This window comes from Aulonocara stuartgranti (genome assembly GCF_965226115.1).
Source record: "Aulonocara stuartgranti genome assembly, chromosome: 10".
NCBI classification, from domain to species: Eukaryota; Metazoa; Chordata; class Actinopteri; order Cichliformes; family Cichlidae; genus Aulonocara; species Aulonocara stuartgranti.
In genome coordinates, this window is record NC_138946.1 from 7,257,033 (window position 1) to 7,270,749 (window position 13,717).

Consider the following 13,717-nt stretch of genomic DNA (forward strand, 5'->3'; position numbering starts at 1 on the left):
AGTTTAGACCAACATCTTTGACTCTGACCTCCAGTAAGAGAGTTTTTGTGCAGTAATTAGCGCATTAATTACTGAAGTATGGCCAGAAATTGAACTGTAATCCAAATTTTAGTCTTAACAAAGAAAATCAGCTTTGCTTTGAGGGCTGTGTTCAAGGTTTTCTTTTGGTGCTTCATATTCATATATGTACATCCAACAAACACAAGCATGTTAGAATAACTGGTGATTCTTAGCGTGTTCTTTAAGCTGAACCTTTCGCACGGTTCTTACCCTGATGGAGCAGCTGATGAGGCCGTCTCTGTTGTGGACTTTGAGCACGCGTTCAAACAGCTGGTTACGGGCCGCCTCGTCTGTGGCCATCTGACCCTCCAGCAGGTCCACGGGCTCAGAAACACCACCCGTGAAGTCCACCAGTGCGTCAGCCGTGTTCCCCCCATCCAAAGCCTCGTAGCAGCCGTAAACCCTGCAGGAAGAGGGAACTATTTCATATACAGTTCCTATTTTTTTGGGACAGTCGCAAAAACAGGTTACTTCTGACTGGTTAAATGTGGTAACAGAGATAAGGCCATGATGTGTTTTGTTTTTGTGTTATTTATTTAGAGAATTTTCCAATTTAAAATCGAGTTACAGATACCGGTTACAATTAAATGACTAAGTGTAAGCAATAAAAATAGTTCAGCAAATCTATAAAATCAAACTGACGTACAAAATACTGAGAAAATGGACATCACATCGAACTGTGCAATCACATCTTTTAACCGATTTATCTTTTTTCCATGAAAGAACTAAAAGAGCAAACTTGTGCATATGAATGAATGTTGATCTCTGGAGTAATCTGCCCACAGATGTGACTCATAAGAACCTTTTTAATATGAAAGGCACAAAAGAACCGCTGACCTTCATAAAGTAATGCACTTTTATTTCCAGTCTGTTTTTTAGCTGTCTTATGCTGTTGACTCTACAACAGATTGTAGAGTTTTATGTTTTTTGTTTAAAAATCACAAAAAATATGCCATATTCACAGGTGTAGCAACAGAAATTTACACTTCATTGTTTTACACTTAATTCCTGCATTTTATTTAAATTTTGCTTTCAAGCTTATGGTAAAAATGTCTATTTATTAATGTCCAAAAAAAGGCAGAGAGTGTTTTCCGCATAGCTTTAAAATTATTTTTGTTATTTGATATCAATGCTGAGTCATCCACGTCTAAAAAGTGATGTACTCTTGTGTCATCTTGTGTTTTATGAAGGACATAATAAATCTTTGTATCGGGCTGCTTTTGGTGTTTTTGCTTCGTGGACAGAAACCTGCTGAAATGTGCTCGTCTCGCCTGTTCACTGATAAATGATAAACGTTCAGCACAGTTTAACACATCTTACAAATTTCTGTGTTATGGGATGATTTCTAGGAATAATGAATGTATCTGTGATGTTAAAAAAACTGTTAATGACACCAATATGTGACCACACCCTTGGTGACTCTGTACAAGCTTCATAAATCTGACTCCGATGGATTTATAGTCGAGTTTAAGTAAAATCTGCTGCCTCTGATGCTCACTTGGCATAGGCTTTCTCCACCAGGGCGCTCCAGAACTCGTTGCTGTCGTTGGAGTGGCAGTAGACCAGCTGGTTGTCCACCGTCGGTAGCCGGTCATCAATCACCACGTCCACCCACTCCCCGAAGCGCCAGAAGCGAAAGTGGAAAATCCCAGCGTAGGAGTCTGGTTTTTCTGTATCCCACTCCTGCTCCTTCCAGTCTGGAATGACCTACATGGTGGAAGAGGACAGGGGAGCAGAGGGGCAGGTAAGCCAAACAAATAGCCGTTGGTCCATGGAGCACAAATAATATCATAGTGGAGTGGGCAGGTGAAGCGAGACCACCGTCCCCCTCATGTCTGCTGTTGCGTTCAGGATTAGGGGACAAATTTATAACCTTGGCTTTCACAGTCATAAATCCAGCTGTAATAGGACATGGGTGAGAGGTAATAACTGTTTGACTGCAGTGTGTGTGTGTGTTTTGGCTGCCTGCATTTCCTCTGGCCCAGCGAAATGCCCATAACCAGACTCCATTTTGTGAACTGTAGTTAGTTTTTTCACAGGGGAGGTAAAACAAATACACGTATCAGGAATTTCTTGATGACCTCAGAGCCCAGAGCAGACACAGAGCAGTGTTTCCTGCACAGAGACGTGGCTCGGTAACCCAACTTTGAGAACTTTTGACCTCCTTTTGACCAAGAGAGCAACATTACCTGCAACTCATTTATTAGTTTACAGTCCTCTTATTTTCAAAGTTCAAAGTTTCAAAGTGCTCTTCCAGGCTCAGGTCCCTCAGGTCTTTGATATCTTTCAGCTACGGTGAGAGACACTGACTCCACCGTACTGGACTGAAACCGGTCACGGCAGTCGTCCTTCTGCTCTGGAGAGCCCCTGTGTGCTGGAGGGTCCCTTTAACCACACCTGCAGCAGGTGAAGAAGTGTTGCACCTACAAGAAGCTCACAATGTCTGCCACCACCACCTTGCAGTCTGAGACAGTGGCGCTGGAGTCGGTCCACACAATGGAGAGGCAACTAAAAACTGCCCTAGTATCACAAAGTGCATATAGTTATCACTTAACTGATTTAAGAAAGCATGCGCACGTGTATGAATGCAGGACTGCACATGTAAATATGTATTTGATATATAACTCGCCATTTACAATACTGACTCAATGCAGGCAAAAAAAGCTTGTATTTCAGTCTTTCTTTAATAATGAAACCATCTATTATCTTAATCACACCCAAATTTCCTAAAAAAGTGCAAACCAAAGTTAAATGACAACATTTTTTGACTGATATCGATTAAAATAAAGAAATATCTGCAGCAGACAGGTTACAGCCTTTGTTAATATTATGGTATTTCTATTATAGCCTCTCACTCTCCTTCTGTTATAGAAACAATGCTGTGCCAGTCCAGCAAAGTTTGGTTCCTGACGCAATGAGCAAAATTCCTCCCAGAGGTTTTTGACATGTCCCCAATCTCCTTTCACCAACCCAGTGTTAGTTAAGCTAAGAAGATGTTTAACCTCTTTCATATGATCAGATATTAATGCCTGGTTACGCCCAATTCTTTGTTTCTGCTACCTTAGACTGTTATGCATGCTGCTGTGTGTGTTTGTGGTTGAGAGTGCAGAGTCCAGGGCTTTTCCTTTTAGCTCTACTTTAGTCTACGGTAGCTCCCACTGTATGTTTGAATTTCACTCCCAGCTGGTCCGCATATGTGTGGCGAGCAATATTTTATCTCAGCTTTTTCATTGAACACAACTTCCTGCTGCAGGAAATCAGTCAAACAGCCAAAATAATGTTAATCCCAACAGACTGCAGACAGCAGAAATAAACATGTTTACATCCTGGTACAAAGAAGAGCTTTGTTCTCTCCTCCTCATCAGCTGCTCTCAGACTGATTTGGTTCTATAACTCACATATTTAAATGATGATTATCTTCATACTTTCTGCAATGAAATGAAATCAGTGACCGGACAACATCCAGAAACGTACAAGGGGACACAAGTGATTTCTGAACTATAGCGTGGTGTGATTGCTCTCATCTTTTATGAAATATCATTTCACTGTGATCCCACTGCGGCTCAGAGTCATAACGGAGCACCTTATGGACACCAGAAGTGACCTGCAAAAAGGGTGTCTGTGAAGCCTCTATCAGCATGAATACAGTCTCCAATAAAACCTGCAAATGATGCAGAGAGCGACAACATGTGTGACTGACTGTCCCAGCGGGAGTTCTTGGAGATGTCAGGGTGCGCTAACTGAACAGCAGTTACTGTCAACCCTCTCTGCAGGAGGTGACACCCACTGATGGAGAGAATCTGGCCCCTCCAGAGCTCTGAGAGGCAGCAACAGCTCCTTTTTACAGGCGAGGAGAAGGAAGAAACAAAAAAAACTAAGCACCACACCACAGAGTCATTTCGTAATCCTTCGGGAAGCAATCTCTCTTGCACTCCACCTTCGCTGCTACTTAGTCTCTGTCTCTGCAGTGTGCATCTATCTCAGCTTTCAGCTCGGCAGTGCTGCTATACAGCAGCTGAACTCTGGAGGGAAAGTGACCCAACGACTGACCAGAGACACAAGCACAAAGCGTCGCGGGTTTCCCCTGCTGCCACATAAGAGGAGTGAAGAGGCTTTCTTAACACTCCCTTCTTCTTATCCTCAGATGATAGAAGCCCACCCATTACATGCGAGGGACCACCTGACTCTTACTTCTGGCATTCACATTTGTTTTGCCACTCATGCAGGCTTCCAAAATCTAGACGACACTTCATGCAATAAATGTGTTACAGTTAAGAATCTGTATCTAAGGAAGCAGAGACACAAACGAATGTGACAAACACTATTAAGCACAGCTCCCTGAGGGCTAACCCTGCACTGTGGTTGCATCTTGTTTTCTCTATCTCCTTCTGTAGTTCTAAGTAAGACCCGCCTCTACTATCAGTAGTACACGCTCATGTGTAAGCCAGCAGAAAGGAGCGGAGCACAGGAGAGTCTGGACAGAGATAAATTATCTTCGACACAGCTGCCGATCTAATCCAGCCTTGCAGTTGGTATTGACCTCTCTGCCTGTCAAGGTGTGCCCTCTGAGCATGTCTAAAGAGGTGAAGCTGCCCTTCCGGCTGGACGTGGAGCTGACGGAGGTGATGCGCCTGCGGGTTCAGTCCCTGCAGCAGCGCGGCCAAAAAAGGCAGGAGGGCGAGCGCCTGCTGCAGGGCAATGAGGCCGTGTACCGGCTGGACTTCTCAAACCAGTCCCTCCAGTTCTTACACTGGAAGGTGTGGCTGGCCCAGCCGGGCCGCCTCACCATCATGGGTACCTCGCAGCTCTGGACGCCTGACCTCACCAACCTGATGACCCGTCAGCTGCTCGAGCCGGCAGGTGTTTTCTGGAGAGCAGCGGGCGATGGGGACGACGCGCCGGTCCAGTGCTACGAGGCTGACGCTGACGAGTTCGGTGAGAGGATCGCGGAGCTGGCCAAGGTGAGGAAGGTGATGTACTTCTTGTTTGCATTTTCAGAAGGCTGCAGCCCAGAGACGGTCGACTGCTCCATCACCTTCACAGTGGACAAATAAGACTTGGCGTGTATGATCTCGGACAGATACTTGGACTCATCTTCAGTCCTTGTGTGCTTTCAGTTGAGGAACCCGCTACTATAAAGCCAGCCCTCTGTCTCCTTTCATGATTCCTCCCCTCTAAAATATCGACACAGGCCATATGACATCCTTTAAGGACTCAAAAACACTTTAGTGATCAAAACAGGTTGTTGTTTCATAACTTTGTATCAGATCATTGAAATAAATCCAATCATTCTAAAAGGCGTATCTGCATTTTCTTAAGTGCTTTGGGTTTGAGTGTTGAACAAAATTGTTATCCCATCTCTAACTCACAAACAGCCAGCCCTGAAGGGTTTGCTGGAGCCGATTCCCACACGAGATAATGCATAGAGACAGTGTTTACTTCTGTGGATGGGTGCAACTATTCCCCAGCGGACGAGGGGAACAGGTTCCTGCCACCTCACCTGACCCTGACAAACAAGTGAGGAGATGCATGTGGATTTCACCTCTCTGCCTCCTCCTCCTCCACTTCTTCCTCCTGCAGGCTCGCCCTGACTGCTTTCAAACTGCCTCAGGGGATGAAATGCTAACTGTGAATGAGAAGACAAGTGTCTGGAAAAGTGTGAGAGAAAAAGGAAAATAACCCAGACGACAGGAGGATTTAGACTCGTTTCTTGTCTGTACAAAGCGTGTGACTAACATGCAACTCAGAGGCTCGGTTTTGCTTAAAAAAAAAAAATCTAACTCTGCATATTCTCAAGAGTCTCAATTAAATCGATCTTGCCAACAGTGTTGAATGCATGAATATGAATTTTCACCGACTGTCCTCGTTGGTATGTCTTCTCTGCTCACTCTTTCCTGTCGCCCTGTGACTGAGAGGTAAACTAATGCACCAGAGAAATAAGCCCACCGGTCATCCCATTATCAAGTGAGGATTTTTCTCATTAACACAAATAAAAGAACATCAAAAATTACAAGTTAAAATATTTCCAGAACTATTTGAAAGAACTTTAAAAGCTGGCAGCTTTTTGCAGGTAATTAACTGGTACAAAAGTACAAAATGTTTTGAAGTAGGATCTCCAGGGAGATGTGTCTGCTCCTGGGAGACTTGGACCATTTACTTGTTTTGCTCTCACAGGAAGTAAAACTAGCAGGAAACTAAGTAAATGAGGATGTCTATTCTCGCTTACAAGACCTGACACTGGCTACTTAATGCATTCAAAAACTGTGAATTAAGAATAAAGGATTCTAAGATTAAAGCCTAATTTTTCATGAATTAAATGAATTATCTTGCCCAAAAAAGAAAAGATAAATAAACCTGTTACTTTGTTTCCTGCACATTTACATTTAAATTCATGACATTTTTATATGGTTAGCTTTTAGATGGCTTGAAAGATGTCCCAGCTATACTTTGTTGACATATTTTGGTTTATAGGGAAAACTTAAACTAAGCATCCACCTGGAGCTGATCTGGACTTCCTGTGTGACGACCGGTTAGTGTTTCGGCACTAGAGCCCAATCAGGTTGTGCGGTATGCCTATCACCCCCCCCCATGAGATTAGTAATAACTGCTAACCACAGGTACAGAGGGAGTCAGTAATGTCTACTCATTAATGTGGCGCAATCCACCCTCCATGCTACACGACAAAACCAGAACAGGGCTACTGCTACTGAGAGAGAGACTAACAAGGGATTTTTTTCCACATTGAGCATGAAAAAAAAAAAGAATGTAGACTATATGAGTGGGAGCACCCCAACAGCTAAAACGGTACATAGTAACAACTAGCTCATTCAGTCTCTTGATATATGTGTAAAATGGTCCACCTGTCTCTCCTCCAGTCTCCACCACGACCTCCTAACACACAAACACAAAAAGCACAGGAAAGGACACAAACCTGTATGTCTGTGGAAGCACAACCGCATTAAATCTCTATTAAAAAGAAACAAAAATCCTCCTCCTGTTTACACTTGTTTTGAGGCAATGACTGCAAGTGTTGGTTATATTCAAAGGTGCCGACATGAAACCATAGCAAGGCAGATTATTTCAAATAAGAATAATGAATTTCAGTTTACTTCAATAAGTAAGGAATCACATGAACCCAAATAAGTAAAACACTTGTTGACAGTGGGAAGGAAAAACTCTCTTTTAACAGGAAGAAACCTCCAGCAGAACCGGACTCAGGAAGAAGAAGGAAGACAGGGCAAAAGCCACACTATGGAAGAGAGCCAGAGATTAATAATAGCTAACGATTAAATGCAGATGCAATGTGTATAAACACACAGTGAGAGAAAAGGTGAGTGAAGAAGAAACACACAGTGCATCATGGGAAGTCCCAGCAAAATGTGTCCCTATACATTTTTACTCAATAAAATGTGTCCAAAATGAGGAATGAAGAAACTCTGGTTCCACGACAGAGTCAGTAATAAATGTTTTAAAACCTGGATGTATTTTTTTTTTTAAAAAGTGTATTATAATTTATTATGTAACAAATTCTAATGACGAAGAACAAGAAACAAGAAAAGAATGAACCGGTGGCAACATCTTGGAAAAAAAACAGCGGATGCTGATTGGAAGGTTCCTTTAGCAGCTGCAGGCGACGCTCACTGAGGGGTGGCAGCATGGAGCGGATATTTTCCAAATGACCCTACGTGTCTGTTTTCTTTTCTGTTGAGCTGTACTTTCTTGCAGGTGCTGATTGGAGGGTCATCTGCGGTGTAGACGGGCCTGTGCTGAGTATGCTCCACTCCATAAAAACTTCCTCCTGCCTGCAGATTATTTCACGAATTTACTTCCTTTTTTCTCCACGTTTACCATCACACAAAGCATATGTGCTTTACATTACTAACATACTGTTATTTAAACACTGCATCTTCTTGTGGTTTTTTGTAAGAAAAAAGAAGAAGATGTTTTTCTCAAGTCAAGGTGCAAAAAAGAATTTTAAAACCTCAGTGTGACAGAAAACAGACAAAAATCACAAAAGAAATGTTAACCTGGTTTGAATATTTTGATACTGTTTTGAAACTGAAGGTGCTCTAAAATTAGGTGCAGTTACCTCGTACCGTGCCCGAGTATGATGGACCCTCTTCTGGTCTGTGTTTACACTGACTACACTTCGTTTTGCATCTGAAATAGTCTCTCCTGTTCAGGCAGGACACAGTTGAGTTTATGATTTACAGCATTTTGTGGCTTTACAGGAGCAATTCTGGAAGAAGTGCCACACTTTTATATGCCTACAGCAGCCCTGAGAGGTCAAATACACTGGAACTTAAACACCTTGTTTATTTTGTAAGTTACCTGACGTGTCCAGTCTGTCCTAGTCTTTATGTTTTTGTCCTCAGCATCTCCTGTGAGAAGTCAGTTGCGTCCCCGTGTCTGGTTTCTGTGTCCCTGTTTAGTTCTGTCAATTTAGTATGTCTTAGTCCTTGTCCCAATGTTCCTGCTTTACTTTGACAGTCCCTTATCTCATTAGATTCAGTTCATCTGTTTCCCCAGATGTGTTCACTCTGTCCCAATCTCCTCTTGTGTATTTAAACCCTATCAGTTTTCTATTCTTTGTTGTTTCATCCCTTGCAGTTTGTCTTTTGGAAGATTTGAAGGTTTGGTTGGATTATTTGTTCTTGGCTTTCATCTTGTTTGTTTTGTAAGTGGCTCAGCAATAAAAGTTTTAGTTTTATAACTTCTTTGCCATGTGTACGTGTGTAGGCAGCACTCCGAAAACTCTATTTTAGTAGAACTAAAAGACCGGGTGGGCTCCAGAGGCGAATGCAGGGAAAGCTACAAATTTCACACAAAACGTAATTCCTGTACTTGTGTGCATGCATTTTAAAATTGCATTAAACAAGCCTACAAGTGCACCTATCATTTCAGAACGCCACCTGGGACTTCAAAGAAAGGCCTACTGTGGTGATAATGCACCTACAGGTGTCTGATAACAACTGCAATGCACCAGAAAATGGCCTGTGAATTTTAGCTGTTAAATTACAGGAACAATTACACTGCAGGTAGATGGCAATAATCAACACAAACATGCATTCAACAAGCTCAGGTGGATTAAGGAAGATTTACAGTGATTCTAATCAGACATGTGCATCATTTAAAAAAAAGAAAAGACATTAACAAAGTAGGAAAAACCAGAACAAAATAATCAGCCAAAACTAAAGACCTAAGAAGGGAAATAAGCAGAAGACATGCTGTTCCTTGAGGATGGACCTGATCAAGCTGCCATGTAAGCATCCCCATGTGTACTCGGCCTAGTTCCACAATACAGCATTTCTCTAGAACAGGCTGAGGCATCTTGTTTCAAATCCCATTAAACCTCACTAATCATTTTGTTTCCTCTATCAGCACGTGAAAGAACATCTCAGAATCATTCTGACGCCAGAGACTTCAAACCGGCTCAGCACAGTTCAAATAAACTGCTCTTTATTGACAAAACGCTGCAAGTTTGTGTGCTCGAGCTGGTGATAGTGGATGTGTGATGCCAATCAGGATGCAAACACTTGTTTATTTAAATCTGTGTTTAAAAGGCTTCAAATTGACTTTTCATTGCAGCGAACTACATCTCTGAAAGTAAGGACAGCTGAATGAAGCTCTCTGCGGTCCATTTAAAGATCTCCAATGCACCTTTATTCAATTAGCAGAGGTAGTAAACATTGGATGAAATCTGTTAAAGCACTGTTGCATCTCCTTACAACAAACCACACTGCTGGACAACAGCTATGACTGATTAATAATGACATCCACTTTGCTGCATGTCACCCCCCCCCCCCCCGTCTTTTTCACCTATTACCCATCTTATCAAATAGAATCAAAATGCCTAAAAATAAATCTTGAAAAAGACACCTGCTAAGGCTGATCACAATGCAAAACGAACACGAGAAAATCAGAAGAATATCCGATTTTTTTCTGCATAAAACTTTTTTTTTTCCAAATTATAAATCTGCCATAGATGTCACAAAAACAGAAGTTCCACTTGTGAATTAATTCTGGATTTTTATTACAGTGAAAAAACATACTAGCGGCTGCCAGTGCTACCCCTGAGCCTCCTAGTAGATGCACCAATGAAAGTCTTAGGTGACACACAAGAGCACAAGATTTTCAGAAAACCTGACCTCTGACCTTATGAATTTTAGTAGATACACATATGGTTTTTTGATGAATTTGAAAGTCCTACGTTGCCTCGTTTTCGAGTTATCGCATTCACAGACTTGGATATCCACACCGCCTGCCAGTCACAGCGCCAATAACACTCCATCAGCGTTTATGGCTGAGGGGTACAAACGTCTGCATTCACTGGTGAAGTAGTCGCCACTACAAGCTTGAATAAGCCTCACCAGAGCTAAAATGCTAATATTGCTACAGAGCAGGAACCTCTGAAGTCAAAGTGGAAACGCCAAAAACTGCAGTTCCTTCAGTCAATTCTAAATTTTTAGATTACTCACTGATTTAAACTGTATTCAAATCAGGGCTATTTTGAGTGTCAGTTGCATACCTTTTGAAGCATTCAAACAGGTAGGTGTATTTGAATGCTAGCTAACCAGTAACATTTTAAACTGCATTATAAGAGCATTATAAGTCTTGTTGCTTTTCCTTTTATGAATTGGCTAAAAGGCAGACAAGGCACTGAATCCCGAATAGTAGTCTATGTTGTAGGTTGTGTAGGCTCTGTGATAGCAGGTTATATAATTGTTATGTGAGTGTATTTCGAGCCTTGGCCTCTTCTCCATGGTTTGATCATTCAGGTTAGCTGAGGGGGTTTACCATGCATACATTAATGGAGTGCCAGCAACTCTCCATAATGCACAACGTGTGGTCCAAACACAAAAACCACAAATGTACTCTCCAAAGCTGTTGTGGTTCTACAGCACAAACACACACCCAGAAGAGGAAAAGAAACAAGAAGAAGAGATAAACAAGCAAAACAGGTTCCTCTGATTTAAATTGAAACCACTGGATGCAAATCGTGTCTTTCTGTTTTTATTTTTGTTTTTGTTTCCATTTAAGTCTTACTTTGGGGAAAATGTATCACACCTCTGAGCTGTATTGAATAACTGCCCAGACACATTGCAAAGATGGCTGCTAAGTGACAGGATTTGGTGTTAGAAGGGCTTACACTGATCAGGCATAACAAAACCGCTGTCAGGTGAAGTGAATAACATTGATTATCTTCTCATCATGGCACTTGTGGCACATATATCAGGCAGCAAGTGATAATTTTGTCCTCAAAGTTGATATGTTAGCAGCAGGAAAATAGGTAAGTTTGACAAAGGGCCACACTGAGATGGCTAGACAAGCTGGAGCCCTTGTGGGGTGTTTCCAGTCTGCAGCTATCAGAGGCAAACCAATGACAGGGTTCTTTTTATTTTTAGTTATTTAATTTGTCCAATCACCTTTGAGCCCCTGAAATGAAGGGACTGTACTAAAAAAGATGCTTTAGTTCCTCACATTTTATCCACTCTTTGTTCAACCCACTGAATTAAAGCTGTAAGTTTGCACTTCAACTGCATCTTAGTTGTTTCCTTTAATAATTCAGTGTTGTAATGTATGGAACCAAAATTAGATAAAAGTTGTCCATGTCCAATGTCCAAATATTTATGGACCTAACTGTATTCTGTCTTCTTACGGCTAAGTGTGCCCCTGCTTGCTTTAGCAGTGCAGAAACGCCTCTGCTGGTTAACCATGTAAAATAATAATAAAAAACCCCTCACTAATAAAAACCCATTCAGAGGACATCCATCTAGCCTTAGTGCTTCCAGTCTGTCCTCAGAGACTCCACATTAGACTCCACCATTCAGACTTCTACTGACTGATGCAGTCTGGTGTTTACTTCTTATAGTAATGTTTCCTAATGGATGCTTAAACACAGTCGAGCATATGATGCATCCCTTTTTTCCAATGTACTGTGCACACTTTTGCACAGGGACTTTCTCTCTTTAACTATGCCTCCATTACCTGGCCGATCCTCAACCAAAGGGTTGTGTGTGGTTTGTTTGGTAATGCTGGCAACTGTTCAGTGAGAAGAAGTTATCTGACAAAAATGGACACTCAGCCATTAGAGGGAGCAAAAGAGTACAGCAGCTTTCAACTAGCAAGCAGCTGCAGTCACTAGTTTATTCGGTTTTAAAGGAATAGTTCAATATTTTCACAAGAGGTGGAGAAATGCGTGGGGAATTGGAACTTGAAAAATTACAATTTATAACACTAAACATTTATAAAATCACAAATCTGAAAAGCATGCTGGGTAATACTAGCTAGCTAGGTGGGTTTCTTGCTACATTCAAGATCCAAAAAGACATGGATGAAAATCAATCGTGGCTCAACTTGGACTGACTGTAAACAGTTTGCAAACACACTGCAATCAGTTTGAATCTGAACAATTTGTCTGCGACTCGTCTCTTTGCATTAAGGAACTCAAATTCAACTATCACAAACCGATAGCAGACCGACTCCATCTTATTGCTGTTTATCGCCGTCTTGATCCACCAAACTTGCTTTGAAGATGACTGAGTGGTTGAAGCAACGATTTCAAAGTTACATTTCCATAATCTTAAAAAGATCCTAAATGTATACCACCCATAGCTAATAACAAGCTTGGTCTGGAGTTTAAAAATACCCCCACCCACACTTTGTTTAAAATCATTTAAGTGCAGATTTACAGTAACAACAGACACAATGCAAACCAGAAGTGTTTCATCGGTGGGTTTATGTCTTCAGGGTTTAATACAACATTAATCCAACCTTGTAATCAGGAAAAAAGGCAGAGGAAAAAACATGTTCTTACCTTTTGCCACAAAGACTCTCGGGAGGCCAGGCTGGAACACGCTGCGACAAACCAGCAGTTACCCAGCTGTCCCTGATGCAGATCGTGTGCACTGATGCCATCTACAAACAGGTGAGGGTCCTCACACAGCTCCTACACTCCCAGAGAAAGACAAAAACACTTATGAAACACGCTGCACAGCCAGTACATGAGTAAAACCCTTGCAGGAACTCATACTATTATTTATATGTGTTTAAAAAAAAAAATTTTAATGGGGGAAAAAAAAGCAAGTTATTGTTTTGAGGGTGAAACGCCTCTAAAATGAGGTTTCTGGTTAATAAACTGTGTGTACAGCCCACAGTACAAGGCACAGAGGTGCATAAATAGGTTATTGAGTTCATGAATCAGAAAGAAACCATCTGTCCTTATGCATCCATGTTTCACAGTCATGATCTTCTACCCAGGAGTCGGGAGTGGGGGGGGGGTGATGGGTGGGCTGTGTGCATTTGTGAAATCACATTTGCTGCGGCTGCTGTGTCGAAGTCCATTTTCTGGCACAGTGTGTACAGACAGCCTATTACCGCTAACAACACGTTCAATGAGCTGCTCACGCTTTTTCTCCTGCATGTAAACTGGACTCTGCACATCTATCGGCACGCACAGCCACATCTTCTGTGGGGCGATTACAAGAGGCTGTGTGCTGTCAGTGGACACTTTTACTCTCGTCCATACACGCTGGCTACACAAGGTTATCTGCACCTTTTAAAAATCAAATGCAATCCCGTTTCCAACAAATCTGGGTCGCTGTGTAAATGGTGAATTGAGTGGCATTTATGGAGCTTTTCCACTCTCACTCAACAC

At 42.0% G+C, this 13,717-nt stretch overlaps 2 protein-coding genes across 11 annotated transcripts in view; one reads left to right on the plus strand and one right to left on the minus strand.

Annotated features, from left to right (window-relative positions):
• The window catches only part of capn5b (calpain 5b), a 63,479-nt gene that overhangs the window by 19,337 nt on the left and 30,425 nt on the right, over positions 1-13,717 (minus strand). For 8 of the 10 annotated variants that reach the window (XR_014279273.1, XM_082549073.1, XM_082549070.1 and 5 more), the window contains 4 exons: positions 12,878-13,009; positions 5,603-5,686; positions 1,559-1,767; positions 271-463 (listed from right to left, as the gene is read on the minus strand). Coding sequence is in view for 9 of the 10 variants with exons in the window: in XM_082549073.1 (XP_082405199.1) it covers positions 271-463; positions 1,559-1,767; positions 5,603-5,686; positions 12,878-13,009 (618 nt within the window). In the remaining variant the exon portion in view is untranslated. The remainder of the gene's footprint in view (positions 1-270; positions 464-1,558; positions 1,768-5,602; positions 5,687-12,877; positions 13,010-13,717) is intronic. The other 2 variants (XM_082549075.1, XM_082549074.1) reach the window with 1 other exon arrangement.
• ompb (olfactory marker protein b) lies at positions 4,524-5,289 on the plus strand. Its single transcript, XM_082549079.1, has one exon. The coding sequence runs from the start codon at positions 4,632-4,634 to the stop codon at positions 5,112-5,114; it is 483 nt and encodes a 160-aa protein (XP_082405205.1). The 5' UTR covers positions 4,524-4,631; the 3' UTR covers positions 5,115-5,289.